General features: G+C 43.8%; 2 protein-coding genes and 1 long non-coding RNA gene across 3 annotated transcripts in view; 2 read left to right on the top strand and 1 right to left on the bottom strand.

Annotated features, from left to right (window-relative positions):
• Positions 1-102: 102 nt before the first annotated feature.
• cldn23.1 (claudin 23.1) lies at positions 103-2,624 on the bottom strand. The gene has a single exon (XM_052051268.1). It carries the CDS (start codon positions 2,550-2,552, stop codon positions 1,719-1,721), a length of 834 nt encoding a protein of 277 aa, XP_051907228.1. The 5' UTR covers positions 2,553-2,624; the 3' UTR covers positions 103-1,718.
• Positions 2,625-2,648: 24 nt separating this feature from the next.
• On the top strand, positions 2,649-4,861 carry LOC127591301 (uncharacterized). The gene is made up of 2 exons (XR_007959849.1): positions 2,649-2,701; positions 3,962-4,861. It is a non-coding gene; the product is annotated as an uncharacterized LOC127591301 (long non-coding RNA).
• Positions 4,862-5,770: 909 nt separating this feature from the next.
• Positions 5,771-15,681, top strand: part of tnksa (tankyrase, TRF1-interacting ankyrin-related ADP-ribose polymerase a) — a 44,203-nt gene continuing 34,292 nt past the window's right edge. The window contains exons 1-4 of the mRNA XM_052051233.1: positions 5,771-6,263; positions 7,246-7,361; positions 8,211-8,319; positions 12,891-12,986. Of these exons, the coding sequence (XP_051907193.1) occupies positions 5,804-6,263; positions 7,246-7,361; positions 8,211-8,319; positions 12,891-12,986 (781 nt within the window). The 5' untranslated portion in view covers positions 5,771-5,803. The remainder of the gene's footprint in view (positions 6,264-7,245; positions 7,362-8,210; positions 8,320-12,890; positions 12,987-15,681) is intronic.

The raw sequence follows: 15,681 nt of genomic DNA, 5'->3' as shown, positions 1-15,681 counted from the left end.
GCCGATATATGAGTAGCAACAGCAGCTCTGCTGGCTCTTTTACTGAACACAAGCTGAGAAAGCAGCCACGCGATGACGAGGAGAAAAAAAATTTGATTCACCTTTTAGCCATGGCGTATAGTTTAATAAAGCACTTGCACAACAGTGAAAACATTCTTGTTCACGTTACTCCGTGTCATCAACGTAAAGTGCGTATAAGAATATTTACATGAAAACGGAAGAGAGGCTTGTTCGATGTCTTAGTTCGAGAAAAATATGATCCGTATGTACAAATGAACATACAAGACAAACTTAATGTGGCTGATTTTCTTTGCATAAAAACTTGATTCCCCTTCAATAAAATGTTTGATTGCATTGCTTTTCAGGCACAAATAGCTCCACAAACCCCAAAACGACAATCAAGAGCAATGAAAAATGACTCCTTCACGGCATGGTACAACATTACAATAATACTCCAACAGCTTTGGCTTCAACAATATAAACTTATTTGATCTCTCGTCACCACTTGAACCTTCAATTAACTTGCAAAAATAAAACGAGGCAGTCTCGGTCTTCAGTGATGATGTGCAACAGACCTGATGCCAATGATAAAACATAATAGTAGCTCTATTTAACTTCATTTGTGTGTACATCTGTGCATACTTTTTCTGACGTTTTTGTTCAATGGTGTGCCATGAGATTTCTCCAGAGGTGGCAAACGTACTCATTCGCTGTACTTAAGTAGAAGTAGAGATACTTGCGTGAAAGAATATTGTGGTAAAAGTACAAGTGTGGATTCAAGTTCTCAAGGCAATGGATGGGGAATGGAGCATCTTGCGACACAGAATCTGCTGAGTCATTGGCGTTAACGGTGCCCCCCCCCCTTTTTGTGTTTTTTATCTGTCCAAACCAAAAAGAAAACCCCCTGAAATGCTTAAGTCACGTTTACAAAGTAGTTGACTGCCACAACATTACATTTGACTTAGACCTGTACCCCAAACCAAAAATGTGTAGATTTGTTGAGTCATTTAGGTCAACCCTCACTGTTAAAGTAAAAAGTAGTCAGAAATACTAACGTAGAGGTACCAGTAAACCCCACTGAAGTACAGAAACCAAGTGTGTGTACTGTGTAGGAAGTAAAAACGTGTCAAAAATACTCGAGTAGCGTGCAGATACTTACATCTATCTTGCAGTACAGTAAGGAAGTATTTGTACTTAGTCACTTCATAGGAGGATATGATTTTGACAAAATAACAATTTAAAAATATCAGCTTTCACAGAGTTGAAGTAAAAAGTTGCCAGAAAACAAATATTCAAGTCGAATTGGCATAAGAACATACAGTACAGTAACGTAGCAGTTTATTTGCCACCACTGGATTTTTCTCATGGAAAAATATGTGGCTTGATAGCCGAATAAAGTTGATTCTGTCTTTTATTTATAATTGAACTTGTTGGTTATTTCTCTCAGACCAAGTTTTTTTTTTTAAAAAAAAAGGTTATTTACCTGGCATAATTAAGTCTTCCGCCTTCTTCAGTGTCACGTGATGATTGGTGACTCGTCTAGCAGCTGATGTTCATCATGTGAAACATGTCATTTAAATAACCTAAAAAAAGGTAAAAAGAACCAACAAGTTCAAATATGTTTCTTGGTTTAGCGATGGTTGGGAAACGCGGCAATTGATCAACTTGTGTGAGTGTGTATCCGTGTGCGTACATCGGTGTCCCCCCCCCCCTCTCCCTCACAAGTCCGCATCGTAGGGCCTCCCCGTGAACGAGGTGTCGACGGATCGGGGCCCGGCGCTCTTGGCCCGCGGGAAGGAGACGTCGTCGTCCAGAGAGTCCCGGATGTAGGGCACGCTACTGGGCGCAGGACTACGGTCCCGGCTGAGCGAGGGTACGTCCACGCGTCTCGGCTGCGATTGCGGGCGCGCGCTGAAGCGGCTGCGCCCGGTCTCCTGCACCCGCACCTCGCCGCGGTTCTTCCCGCCGCAGCAGCGACAGATACCGATGAACATGACGAAGCCGCCCAGGATCTCGAAAATGCCGCCGATGAAACCCAGCACGATGCAGTAGCCCACGCGCACGTTCTCCCTGGGTGTCACCGTGCTGATGTCTTCCAGGATGTGGGTGTACCAAGAGATGGGGATGAGGACAAACACCCCCGAAATGAAGATTAACAACCCCCCAAGGCCGGCCACCACCCAGTTGGGCCTCTCCTTCCAGCAGCGGATCCCGGGGATGGCCACGGCCAGGCCCGCGAGGGTGACCACCAGCGAGGCCACCATTAGCCCTTGGGCCACATCGATGATCTCGTTACCGAAATACGTGCTGTCCTCCAGGCCGCACGTGGACGACGTGGACGTGGTGACGGAGCGACAGATGTCCCAGATGCCCTGCTCGATGAACTCGTTGCTCGGCCTGTCGGGCAAGTCCTCCAGGGTCCTCCAGTTGGGGGCCACCGTGGCGGTCAGATTGAGCACCCAACCGCAGGGCGCCATGACCAAGCCGAAAATGAAGATTCCCGGCGTGCGGAGGGACAGGCGCATCCACTCCTGCGAGTTTCGGTTCGGCATTTTGAAAGTCGGGTGCGTGTGTATTTTACACGAAGGAGTGCAGCGACTGAGTCGAGGACGCTCGCTGCAAGTGTTTATCAAGGAGATTTGTGAGCGATACCTGGCAGCTGTGGGCGTGGACGTAACGTGGTGTGGGCCTTGCTTGCCAGGTGCTCTTCTTGAAGTGGAAAGATCAGTTTCACTTTGCAGTGGTTCAACTTTTTACACCCCCCCCCCACCTCCCCCCAAAAAAATAATACCCTATACAGTATCACCAGTAAGACCAAAATTAAAATCCAGTGTCAGGCTAAAGAGCCCATTAAAATGTATTGCACATGATAGTTCACTTGAAATGTGACCAAAATAAATGTTTCAAAACTAAAAATGCAAATGTAAATTGTGGTGAGGTTGAGATTTAAAAACAAAGAATCACAAAAAACTTAAAGATCACGTGTTGAATTTAAAAGTAATTTAAAAGTGAACTGTAATATTTGAGTTGGGTGCCTTTCAGGGGTGCGGCCCAAGCACGTGACATCAGAAGCTACAGTCATACATTGAGTTCACTGATAGTGTCTGCTCTTTGTGAGTTGATTTTGTAATAGTTATGGACAGGCGAGCAGGTATCGGTATTGTTTCAGATAACTGCATGCCTAATTTTAAGGTATCATACTGGTGGAACCTGCTGATACCAGCCACTGATACCTTGAAAAAGAAAAAAAAAAGATAATCTGACATAAAGTAAGTCCGCCTCTCCAGCCATTGGTGCTACTGTACATATACTGTAGCAGCTTGGCACAGTTTGACAGTTTTCACGCCAATCGCCATCTACGTCAGAAAGAAATAAGGCCTTAAAAAAGCATTGTCAGTGGTTTAAGTAAAATTGTCTCTATCAATATGATAGATAATATCACTTAAGATGAATAAAACCAAGTGGGCATAAATTTCTGCTCATAAGGAATATTGAAAACTAATACACATAATAGGTAATGAGAATATCATCATTAAGCTGTTCATAATTTTGAGCATTGCGGTTAATACAGACAACAAAGTATATGCGGAAAAGTGGTGAAGATTGCACGACTGTCTGTGTCCAATGTGTTGTGTTGTGTTATTTTTTTTATTTTGACTTCAAAATTGCGCCGCGAGAGTGGCTGCCTTTCCAGCAGCTTCTATATTTTGTTGTTCTGCTTCTTCCTTTCATAACTTTGCTGCTGTGAATTGGGAATTTCTCCATTGCGAGACTAATAAATGGTTTCTTACTTACTTAATGGAAACCACAAACTCACCAACCCTCAAGGTGGACCAATGTTAAATAAGAAATAATGATATTAATTATTAGCACAGAGATTGGGGAGGAACCGACCTTCTGTCAAGTATTTTCTCGTATGTTTAATATTACACACCTGTATATTTGTAGACATATTTTTCAGGTCAACAAAACTCCACTCTTGGAACACAGCACTTACAAGTACATTAGTAACGACGAGGGACTTGTGAGAATCTAAATGTGAATCACACTTGGGGAAAGGCTCTTAAGAATGCTGTCCTGCCGGAAAGTTCTGATCAAAAACGCATGCCGAATGACTCCTCCTCAAAGCTTTTTGTTTGTGTTCAAATCTGCTTTTGAAAATCCACTCATTATATTAGAGTAATCGAGGAGATTTACAACCCTTGTGGGATCTGCATGCAACCAGGTTTGGGGGGGGGGGGGGTAAGGGGGGTACACTTTCACTCTTTTGTTATACGGTCATCAACGTCATCAGCCTCTGAGAAACAGTCTGAGTATGGCTGCGTGGTGAAACTCACACAGACAAAGCCCGTTTCACATTTTATGTAATGAGTCGAATGGTCGACATTTGATTTCTTGTTCAGATCTTCTGAGGTCCACTGGCACAACATTTGGAACAAAACAAAGGTGATCATCTGGTGTCACCTCACACATCGCCACCGTTGTAGTGTGCTTCATCTTTCTAACAATGTGTCGAGTTCAAAATTGTACTGAGGTTCCCCTGCTTTCATTGTGGTGCACAATACTAGACAATAACGTGCATTGTGTCTCATTGTGTGGCTCGCCAGGCTGCATGGTTGTGATTTACAGTGTTTGTTTTTGTTTGAACTGGTCCCCGCTCACAACGTTTTGTTGTCATTAGAAGTGACACACAAAAGAGATCTTTTTAAACACAAATATGACAATTATGTCAACCAACCAGACACGATTGGGCGTCTCGACCCGGTCGACTTGTATTCATCACTTCTTGTCTACAGTGTAACAGAAGCAGTGATGCCGACGTTTCATTTGACAAATTGTGTCATTAAATATTTATCACTTATTTTTGTCTTAAGAATATCATATATCTATGTTGTTCTTTGCTCATCTCTTAAAATGCCAAAGTACTGAAGTGGCTTCTTGATTGGTGACATTACTGACAGTCACTGTGTGACCGGCTTAAGGTTCTGTATTTAATATCTTGGTAAAACATGACTCCTCCAGCTCATGGACACTGCATACAAAACCAATTGGACACACGGGTAGCACTGCGTGGGCAGAGGTCCTGTTCTATCCACTTTTTCACTTGTCGGGACCCTATAGCAGTCAGAATCTTATTTATTTATTTATTTTTTGCTGCTCTCTCTGTCCGCTGAAACATCATTCTGTCCAAATAAATATCTAATACAAGACCAAATAAAATGATAAGGAATATATTCAAGTACCTGCAAAATAAAAAGAAATAAGTATTATACATTGGGCACACCACAGAAAATAGATTAACAAACTTGTCAAATTTGAATTTGAACAACAAAAAAAATCATCGAAAATCGTAAAAAAATCATGTCTGTGCTCTTAAAAACAAGACAATGTTTTTAAGGGAATACCGTACATGATATGGCACTGAATAGTAATTCTCATTATGTTTACCAGAAAGCCATAGTCAAGTATTTTACTTCATTTTGTAACAATCCTCATTACGACCACGAGAGGACAGTATTATTTAGTTTTTGTTTTAATTTGTCTTGTATGTGTCTAATGAATTACTGAAGGAGCCTTTGGCTTCCTATGTCGCTTTTGGTCCCTTATAAATAAAAAAGGTTAAAAATGTCCCGATGTGACAGGAAATAGCAGAACTATGTCTGGATTTTCTTTAATTAACAAAAGAATAAAAAGAAGAAGACAAAAAATAAATTCATGAAAAAGACTAGCCGGAAGTTTGGGTTGACTTCACAGGAAGTTGTCGGCGGCGTTTGTTGCTACTGGGGATTGTTGTGTTGTGAAAATGGCGACGCCTCGTCGCTCCCCTCAGTTTCTCTCCTCCCCACCCCGAACCTCCTCGCTCCCAGTCACCCCGTCGGGCTCGCCTCTGACACCATCTGACGATCCCGCGCTTCTCCCTCGCGAAGCAGCCGCGGACGGTGAGGTTTCCCCGGCCTCTCCCACGGCAACCAGCAGCACCCCGGTTTTGGCCCTGAGCAGCGCTGCTAGCAGCATCGCTAGCTCCCCGACCACCACGGAAGGGAGCGGGACGAGCGAAGCATCGACGCCCGATTCGGGTGACGGTAACACGGGCAGCGGCAACGGTGGCTGTGGCTTCAGCGGTACGAACGGGGCGTTCAGGGAGCTGTTCGAAGCCTGTCGGAATGGAGATGTTTTGAGAGTGAAAAAGTTGGCAGACACAGCGAATGTGAACGCTAAAGATATGGCTGGACGCAAATCTACACCCTTACACTTTGCCGCAGGTAAATCCCATGACATTTACTCACAAAGTGAGCTGTTTTAAAACTGTTTTTGGCAAATGCTAGCGAAAAGAGATAACATTAAGACGTTGTCATCACAGTGACAATAGCTTATCGGCGTTGCTCGCTAAAATAATAATACAGTACAGTATATATAAAAAAGATCGGTATATATAAAAAAGATCGCCCGTCTTTCGCCGAAAACACACCTAGACCGTTTCACTATGCTGAGTGTCGACACCATGAGACTTACTCAGAAAGTAGACTGTAAACTGTTTCTAAATTGTTTTGGGGCAAATGTGCTATTATATTATGTGTTGGTCGCTATAATAATAATATTTTAAAAAAGCATCGCCCATCTTTTGTGGAAAACGTTTTCCAAGCCCCACTCAATGCTATTCTAATCAGCTTTAATTCTGAGCATTTTCGCTATTCGCCGGCCGTACCTGGAAATCATGGGTGTCAAACTAATTTTTGTCAGGGGCCACATTATAATTACCGTTTCCCTTGCCTTGATTACTGAAACTATATCAAGAATCAAGTCAAGAATAACGTTTGATTAAACTATTGTTTAAGTAAATGTAATGAGGGGTTTGGTAACAAGAAAATGCTTTCAATATGCCACAGATTTATTACATGTGAAAATTTGAAATTTTGGTACACATTTTAGCAAGCATCCTGGAAGTTGTCATCTTATTTGCTTTTGCTGGCCACTTAAAATGATGTGGCGGGCCACATCTGGCCCCCAACCCTTGAGTTTGACACCTTTGCTGTAAATAGCCACGGTCCCACAACTCAGGATTCCCCGCTGTAATTTTTTTTTTCAGATTGAGTAGAAGTACTTTAATTTGAGGGCACACCATTTTACACCATTCATAATGACATTAATGCTTGCACTTGTGATAAACATGTGTTTAGAAATACAAAACACAAAATTGTTTCCTGCTCTAATTTCATTTTACCATTCTTTCGCCTGTCTTGTCAGGTTTCGGGCGTAAAGATGTGGTTGACCACCTGCTTCAGATCGGCGCCAATGTCCACGCAAGGGATGACGGCGGACTGATACCACTGCACAATGCATGCTCCTTTGGCCACTCAGAGGTGAGAATGGACACGCTATATTTGTTCAAGGTGGATTTGTCGGTTTCTGAAAAATAATGTGAAATTCAATATCAGACACCAGGAATCTCAAGCCTCAAAATGCTACACTGTTATAAGGAAGAAGTTTATGTAGCATCCATCCACCCATTTTCTAATCCTCAAAAGGGTCGCGGGCGTGCTGCATCCAATTCCAACCGTCTTCGGGCAGTAGGCGGAGTCACATGCCAATAACTTCTTAAATTTGTTTTTTTAAGTGATGGCTTTATAAAATGGGGACATCAAGCAGCAAATTTCTCATTTCTTGAAACATTTGTCCCTCGCTCCTCACTCGGTTGTTCTCCCCGACTCATCAATGGCATCTCTGGTGGGAGTTGCTAACATGTAAACAGGCAAGACCAAGAATTGATGAGGATGCAAATGAAGAAATTATTTTTAGCCACTGCCTTTGTTGCTGGTAGCCAAATATTTTGCGTTATTTGCTTCAAGGTGCGATTTATTTACAAATTCCACACAGTCCCATCAATGAAGAATGATCGATGAATGGATTGTTTCTCACCAGTAGCTTGTATGCAGTATTTATTTAATACATACATACATACAAGACAAATAGAGGTCCATGCATCCATTTTCACTTGCACTTATTCTCAGAGTCGCAGGTGAGCTGGATCATATCTCTGACTTGAAGCAGTAGTAGGCGGAATACACCCATGACTGGGTCCACATTGGTTTCTTGTAATACTCCGTGTGTCCTCTAGAGTGCATGAAACCAGTTTTTGGAGCTGCTTTTTCTGCATTTCCTGTCTACAGTTTAATAATCGGGATTAAAGAATACTCCTCTGTTGCCTTCAGGTGGTGTCCTTGCTGCTGTGTCAGGGCGCTGAGCCGAATGCCAGAGATAACTGGAACTACACGCCTTTACACGAGGCGGCAATCAAAGGCAAGATAGACGTCTGTATAGGTAAGAACAGTCACATGTTTTGAATAGTTTGACTGAAAGATGAAATTTCTATTTGCAAGATGACATCAAGAACAAAATACAAGCAGAGTCCCATGAATACATTGGAAGCAGACACTGAATTTTCAATATGACCAAACGATGTATCATGTGACTAATTGTCTAGCAGCACCACCTCAGTAGGAAACATGTCAGTATGTATAATGCAGCAATAGGGAGTGTGCCAGATTATATGTTAACTCATTCACTCACAAAGACGTTTTTAAACGTCTTTTCAGACTTGGTCCAGCATTGGCTGGTGCTGAATGAGTTAAGTGTGACGTTCTAATTTACCTCGAAAACTGTGTGTGTTTTTATTGTCTAGTTCTATCAAACAACAACGTCAACCTATGGTACGTGCGCGTTGAAAAACGACAATTTCCTTCACCGGCCTATTATTAGGGCTGTTTACACGGCAAGATTTGGTCCGGTGCTGCCCCAGTAGAGCGTTCACACGTGCAAATTAGCTCCGGCGTAGCCCCGGAAAAGAGCTTATACCGGACCAAATTTGACCCACCTCAGGGAGGTGGGTCAAATATTTGCTCCGGAGCAAATACTCGTTTGCGAAGCAGCACCGCTGTAAATTTGCACGTGTGAACGCAACTGGGTTAAATTTGCTCCAGAGCAAATGCTTGTGAAGAGTACGTATGGCGAGAATGCGTTGCTTTCGTGCTCTGTCGGACTTCCGTAATGTGTTGATTCATAACGTGCCCTGCGATTGGCTGGCAACCGATTCAGGGTGTCCCCCGCCTACTGCCCGAAGACAGCTGGGATAGGCTCCAGCACCCCCCGCAACCCTCGTGAGGATCAAGCGGCTCGGAAGATGAATGAATGAATGAACGATTCATAACGACACAAGACTTGGCTAGTAACATCTTTCCTTTTGTAGGAAACTGGACTGTCTCTGAGTTGTTTGTTCCTTTGTTGTTTGTTCACAACCCCCCACCCCTCATAGAATTTATTTTGTGATTTCCTCTCTTGATTTTCTGTTTGGCGCATTAGTGTTTGCTTTTCTGAGTGTCATTGAAGTCATCGTTCATTTACGTTTTCTTGGGCGGTCAATCTCGAGCAGAAGGCACGGAAACCGAGAAGGAGAAGGACGTGCCGGTCCAGTAGTCGCTTGAGTTGTGTATATACAGTACGTTTTAAAAAGAACCAACACGACAGCTCGTTTGTTTTCTGTCGTTTTGCTCTGCTGCAGAAACTGCCGTGTGAACGCAAGTGGGGCAGCCCCGACACTGTGTCGGGGCTGCCCCGCTCAGCGGCTTTGTACGTGTGAACGGTCCACACAATTTGCTGCGGTGCAAAATATATCGCAACAAAATATATCGGTGCAGCGCCGGAGCAAATGTGTGCCGTGTGAACGGCCCTGTTGATAACTTGCCAAAACGGGGCAGGAGCATCGGCAGACGGTCTGGCCTTGACTGTCTGAGCAGCAGCAGCAGCAGGGCTGAGTTGAATATAGAGGAAGCCTAACGACAATGCATCAATAGTCCCGGATAAAAATATGAATCAAGGAGTTTTTATTAGGTTTAATTATATGTATTTAAAATGTATACCAACCGTACCTTCAATGATTTAATTTTTATTTTTTCTTCGTTAACCTTCGTTACAGGCCATTTTCTAACGATTTTTGGGGGGAAAATTCACCCGTAAATCTATCGAGGACTTTATGATTGATGCATCACTACGCCTGTACGGGATATTTTTCTGTGGGTATCAGTGTCTGTTTGAGTGGGATCTTTGCTAACCCAAAATTATATTTATGTTGAGAGGTGAGTGGGTGATGAAGGGATGCGTCAGTGCTTGAGCTGAGACGAACGTGCGCGCACACACACACACACACACATGCACACACACACACACACACACACACACACACACACTCACACACACCTCGCAGCTTTTCTGCTGCAGCAGCGCTTGATAGGTTGGCATGTACACTTGTTTGGTTTGCACACTTGTCAAAGCTGTGCAAGCTGCCGAGATGTTTTGGGAGCATCTCGGCAGCCACAACAGCGGGAAGCGACTGAAGCAAAAGCATTTGCAATATCGACTTTTAACACTTTGGCCAAACACAAAGCTCAACTCTTTAAGATTTGGTACCTCATTTACTAAGCAATCCGGTGAACGTGGATTTATATGCAGATGCTGTATTTCCTCAAATAATTCACAAGGAGTCTTCACACCTGTCAATAATGCAGTTCACTGTGAGGCTTAACTACCAGGTCGCTACTTCACTTTCACTTTTGGGATATCCACAGCAGCATGACCGAAGCAGACAAGAAGCGCTTTGGCAAACACATTTACACATTTTCTGCAATTACATAGCACCGGGAAAGTAAAAATGTCCGAACGGAGATAGTCCATAGTCTCTTAGTCTACCTATCTTATCCATAGTCTCTGATAGCCTCCCTCCTTTTTTTTCTCCTCGTTTTTTCCCCCCTTTTCTGAGCAGAGAACAAACACGCATGCACATAATGCCTCTGCTGACATGACTTTGACAACTGCTTGTCCCGCCTCCCCGACGGACCTGCTCCCATGGACTGACTCTTGACGAAAACACGCAACGATTCGGCGGGGTCTAGTCGGTGACTAACTTATAGTGTGACATGTCACCCGGCCTAAGACACAGAATGACATTTATCTGGTCGTCTGACAGCGCAACCGTCCAAAATGACAAAAACGTCAATCATCCTAATGTTGCAAACGAATTCACTAATCACCCATTCATTTTGTGTGTACAAAGGAAGCAGCCGTAGAATATTTTGCAACCCCTCGATTATGGCAGCACGCCGCCGAAGAACATATACCAAGCCGTTAATTACGGCGACGTGCTGAACAATTTAAAACCCCGCCACATTTAACGATGCGCTAAACTGACTCAGAGCAAACACCGCGGCAGAATCAGACAAACAATGAGAAGGATGTTGAGAGCTTTCATCGCCACTTCGCGCAGCCTTCTTGTTTATCTTTAGCGTTCTGCTCTGAATAATAAGTGATGTGAAAGCAGCTGATCTGAAGACGAATATCACGCATTACATACTGTAGCAGCTACTGTGGTTTGTAGCCGAGCTGGCAACTTCAAAAAGCACACGATTTCTGTGCCGTTACATTTTACAGATTAAAATAAGCATAATAACAATGTGACTTGTGATTCAAGGATAAAGTTCCATACCGATACCAGTGGCGAGACTGAAAGGGAAGCTCAGCTTCCCCTAATATGCCACCACATGTTGCTGGGAACAACTTATAAATTAAAAGGCATGTCAAGGAATTGATGTTCATATCTTATTTGCTCAGGTAAGGTTTATTTTGAAGTTGTCCGTCTTTCGCGCATTGTTGGCATCTCACTGTCATGTGTAGCGCAAGCAATTGTTGCCGTGGTGAGCTTGAATAATACTTTGTGACATTGTACACAGGAATAAGCGGGTACTCGGTGGAAAAAAAGCTTTTTTGGGAAGCGAGGTACTCGGATTACTCGAGGACCCGTTTCAGCCCCAGTCATGTTTCAGGATTTTGCGACTTGTTGAGTAAGAAGAACTCTCCAGATCCATTTTATGATCTTAGAATTTCCCCGCTTGCCTCACGGCTGTGAGGCCACTTGTTGCTAGGCAGACCTGACAGGAACAGTATGTCACGTTTAGACATGTTTAGTTATACACTTCGGCCCCATTACAACTCAACATTACATGTTAAGCACCGCTTATAAAACTCAGAGTCACCACAACGGACGTTTTATCTGCATTTAATTTTCCCATTTGTACAATGCAATCATTTTGATTCCATTTATAATTTCATTCTGGTTTATCATCTCTGCTCATAAAATCATACTTGATGTACATTTTCTTTTTATTACCCAAACAGCTCTTCTGCTTGTTTTGCTCTCTCTCCTGTCTTCTCGCCCTTTTCGCCTATCCTCGCTGACTCGCAGCCCTCAAACCCCCTCGCCCCCCCCTCCAACCTCTTTCATCTTGTTCTCCGCTGCAGCTCTCACACAGGCAGCGAGAGCCAGATTCTCTCCACTCGCACTGCCTGCCTGTCTGCCTCATCACCGCTGGCCCCTCGATTAGTTGTTGCTTTGAGCTTTTCTTCCGCCATCCTCGTTTTCTTGTTGTTGTTTTTTTTTTGGTGTTAGTTTCCTTCCTCCTGCGAGTGCACATGAGTGCAATGTGTTCTGGTGGTGTTCACGTAGCCGCTTTGCCGGGTCCGTCGTTTGCGTGGCAGGGTTTCGTTGCCGTGCCTTCGCTGCTCTTGCGGTGGCATGTCTGTTTACATCGGCAGCATGGCTCGCAGGACTGGGGCAACCAGGGGCAGGCGAGGGAGCAGTGCTAGCAACAGAGGAGGACCAGCGAGAGCAGGAGAGCGATGCGAGGCAGCAGTGATAGTTCAGGAGCAATGGGGAGGTGCAGGAAGAGCGGTGCTCGGAACAGGATATAGTTCAGCGGGAGGACTGGGTCGCAGCGTGTGTCATGGAGTTTGCATGTCAGTCCAGGAGCTGAGCTACTGTCTTTGCCTGCCTTGTTGTTGCACAGTTCTACTGCAGCATGGAGCCGACCCCAACATCCGCAACACTGACGGAAAGTCTGCCTTGGACCTGGCTGAACCCTCCGCCAAGGCTGTCCTCACAGGTCAGTGCCACATTCCTTTCGGTCTGTTAAAACGCCACACGCTCTACCGTCGGTGTGACTTTACGCCTCGCGTTTAGTCGTGTTATTCTAGGGCTGCGGCTGTCATGATTGTCTGACCGCAACAGCCAGCGCTGGCCGTCCAAAGTTGAGGATAATTTCTTTTCTTCGCGGACCCTGCCAAACGTGGCTTTATACACCGTGATATAAAACTAAATAATCCTCACAGATGCTTCAGTGTCCAGGGTACGACCCAAATTTTTCAGACAAATTGCTTTATTGTTTCTATCTTATGAGTTCTCTGATGTAGAGTGACACTTAGTCTCTGAATGGATGCTTGCAGGTCCACATGGAGTGATGTGCTAATGATAAACACATGAAACAACTATGCCCAACTTTCAATTTTAAAAAACTGCACAAGCTTCAACATCTGGCACTGAAAACATGCAAGTAACAAAGATTCATATATAAATTTTAAATGGTTCATACTATTGATCTGACTTGGGTAAACTCCTCCCATCTCCATTCATTTGAATGACGATAAACCTCAGCATGACTCCTCTGGCCGCATTCTGCAATTTATTTATATTTTTGCTATGAGGATCAGCACACCTCTAATGTTGCGTTTTCAGACCGTGTTCATATTAATTAACTGTGGTTCATGAATTATTAGTGTATGTGTTGTTTCAGTAGCTTCTGGCGTGTATCAAGCTCGCATTGAAAGAGTAGACTTGATCTGTTTGTTTATACAGCGCCTGCATTGGCGGATCCATTCAATTTTTATCCACGTTTGGAAGAGGTTTGATTGCCATCTGCGGATAACCAATTCCATGCCGTTTTGTCAATTTACGCGACTGTATCGTGCCACTTATGAGCAAAACACCGATTGCATCCAGCCCTGCTCGACTGTTAGGGGACCATGACGTCTTCGAAAAACATCAGCGAATTGGACTCAATTTCATGCATGAAAAAAAAAAGAATCTGCAAAAGTTAAAGAGAAGCAACCAGACTCCTCGGTTTTCGAAGAGATTTCACCTTTCTCTCTCTCTCAGTTCTGAATTTAACTTGCAGGACCTGGATGACAGAAAATCTGCACAGATGTGTTCCTCTCAAATTCTCTCCTCTGTTCACTTCCTCACTTCAATCACTTTTTGCTCCCCCCACCTCAATATTAACACCGGCTTACATCATCAATTCCCCTCGTCAGCCTCGGCGGCTAATGAGATAAACTTTGATACATGGCGAGCAGTGGCATTGTGTCCAACCCCCGAGGGGAATTTCACTGCAGCAGACACACTTTTCAAATGCCAGACATGAATTCAGTGAATTTTAGTCAGTGGAAGATGGCTGCAACATTTATAAACATGTTTCTCTGGCCTGATTCTTGTTTGACTCTTTGCGGCGAGACTCCACCGAAAATTAGATTCTGCACACATCCGCTGCTTTCACACTTTGCATTTATTTATGAGTTTTCTGCCTGACAGTGAGGCAAAGGTCGCAGCTCATCAATGACCCATTGAACCGTGGTTCCTTTTAAAAATGGAAACATACATCATGAAGCAGATATCAGATCCCAAAATGGCTGAATCTTAACCCCTATACTGTGAAAAATGATTATGCATGTTCATTTACATAAAAGGAGGGGACTGAAATGGATGATTTTCAGGGTGGACCGTTTAACTCCTGCTCTGTCATTAATATTCTTAATGAGGACTTTGTCACAGGACCGCCATACATTATCACACCATTCCCATAATAAGGATTTAATTGCACCTACGACTTACTCCCCCGTGTTTATTTTGCCTGCTGCAAATACTATGAATTGTAAAGCAGAATGTTCGTAAGGCGATTGTCTGCTTTCACTCTCATTATTTCTTCCAGCTCGATGTAATGTGGCTGATTAAAAATGTATAAAATCATCAGCAGAACCCCGAGCACAATTTGATCGCACAAATTTAAAACCATTAGATTCATTCACGCAGCATGCCAAGATTTTAAGCACAACCTGAAGATAATGTATGTACATATTTTCGTTTTTGGGAACCACGTTTTAATTGTTCGAGGCTAGATTTACACTCCATGGATCAAGTGACAGCGATGTGACCGCGGCATAAAAGGACAGATCGGACAGACACGGCGAGAAACCGTCAGAAATTGCGAGACTCAAATCGAGTTGCGCTTCATTTTGCACTTGTAAACTCAAGCGCGACTCACCTCCTGTCGCACCTTTTTCCTCCAACCACGATCCGCACATTGCTCTTATCTCATTTTGAACACACATGCTATGCCAAGCACTAAAGTCATGACAGCAAGGTGGATGCAAACTGTTTACGCGGCGATGCTGCTTGTCGAGCCTAGATTCATTTACGCCACCATAGCCAAAATTCAATCCGGGTTTCATCGCTTAGGGTGAAATTCCACTCAAAGAATGATCGACCGTTTCACATGCGCAGTTGTGGCTTCAAGAAGACCTAAATAAAAAATAAAAAAAAAGGTACAGTACAACAGATTCTAGACAATGCCGGAGAATTACAAATGTCGTCCTTGATCACTATTTCATTGTCGTTACATCATGTACCAGTTCTACTGGCAGCCGGCTCTGCCGCACAGCTTGATGCTACCACCTGCGCGCTAAACAGTTGGTACTGGTGATTGTGGCGAAAGAAGCCAGCATACGCTCCAGTTGAGCATTAGTAAA

This window comes from Hippocampus zosterae, chromosome 18 (assembly GCF_025434085.1).
Source record: "Hippocampus zosterae strain Florida chromosome 18, ASM2543408v3, whole genome shotgun sequence".
Classification (NCBI taxonomy): Eukaryota; Metazoa; Chordata; class Actinopteri; order Syngnathiformes; family Syngnathidae; genus Hippocampus; species Hippocampus zosterae.
The sequence above is the reverse complement of the archived record's forward strand: the minus strand, read 5'-3'. Positions and strand labels throughout refer to the sequence as shown.

Excerpts from the sequence above, each read along its gene's own strand:
- cldn23.1 (XM_052051268.1), bottom strand. The coding sequence starts at position 2,552 with ATGCCGAACCGAAACTCGCAGGAGTGGATGCGCCTGTCCCTCCGCACG.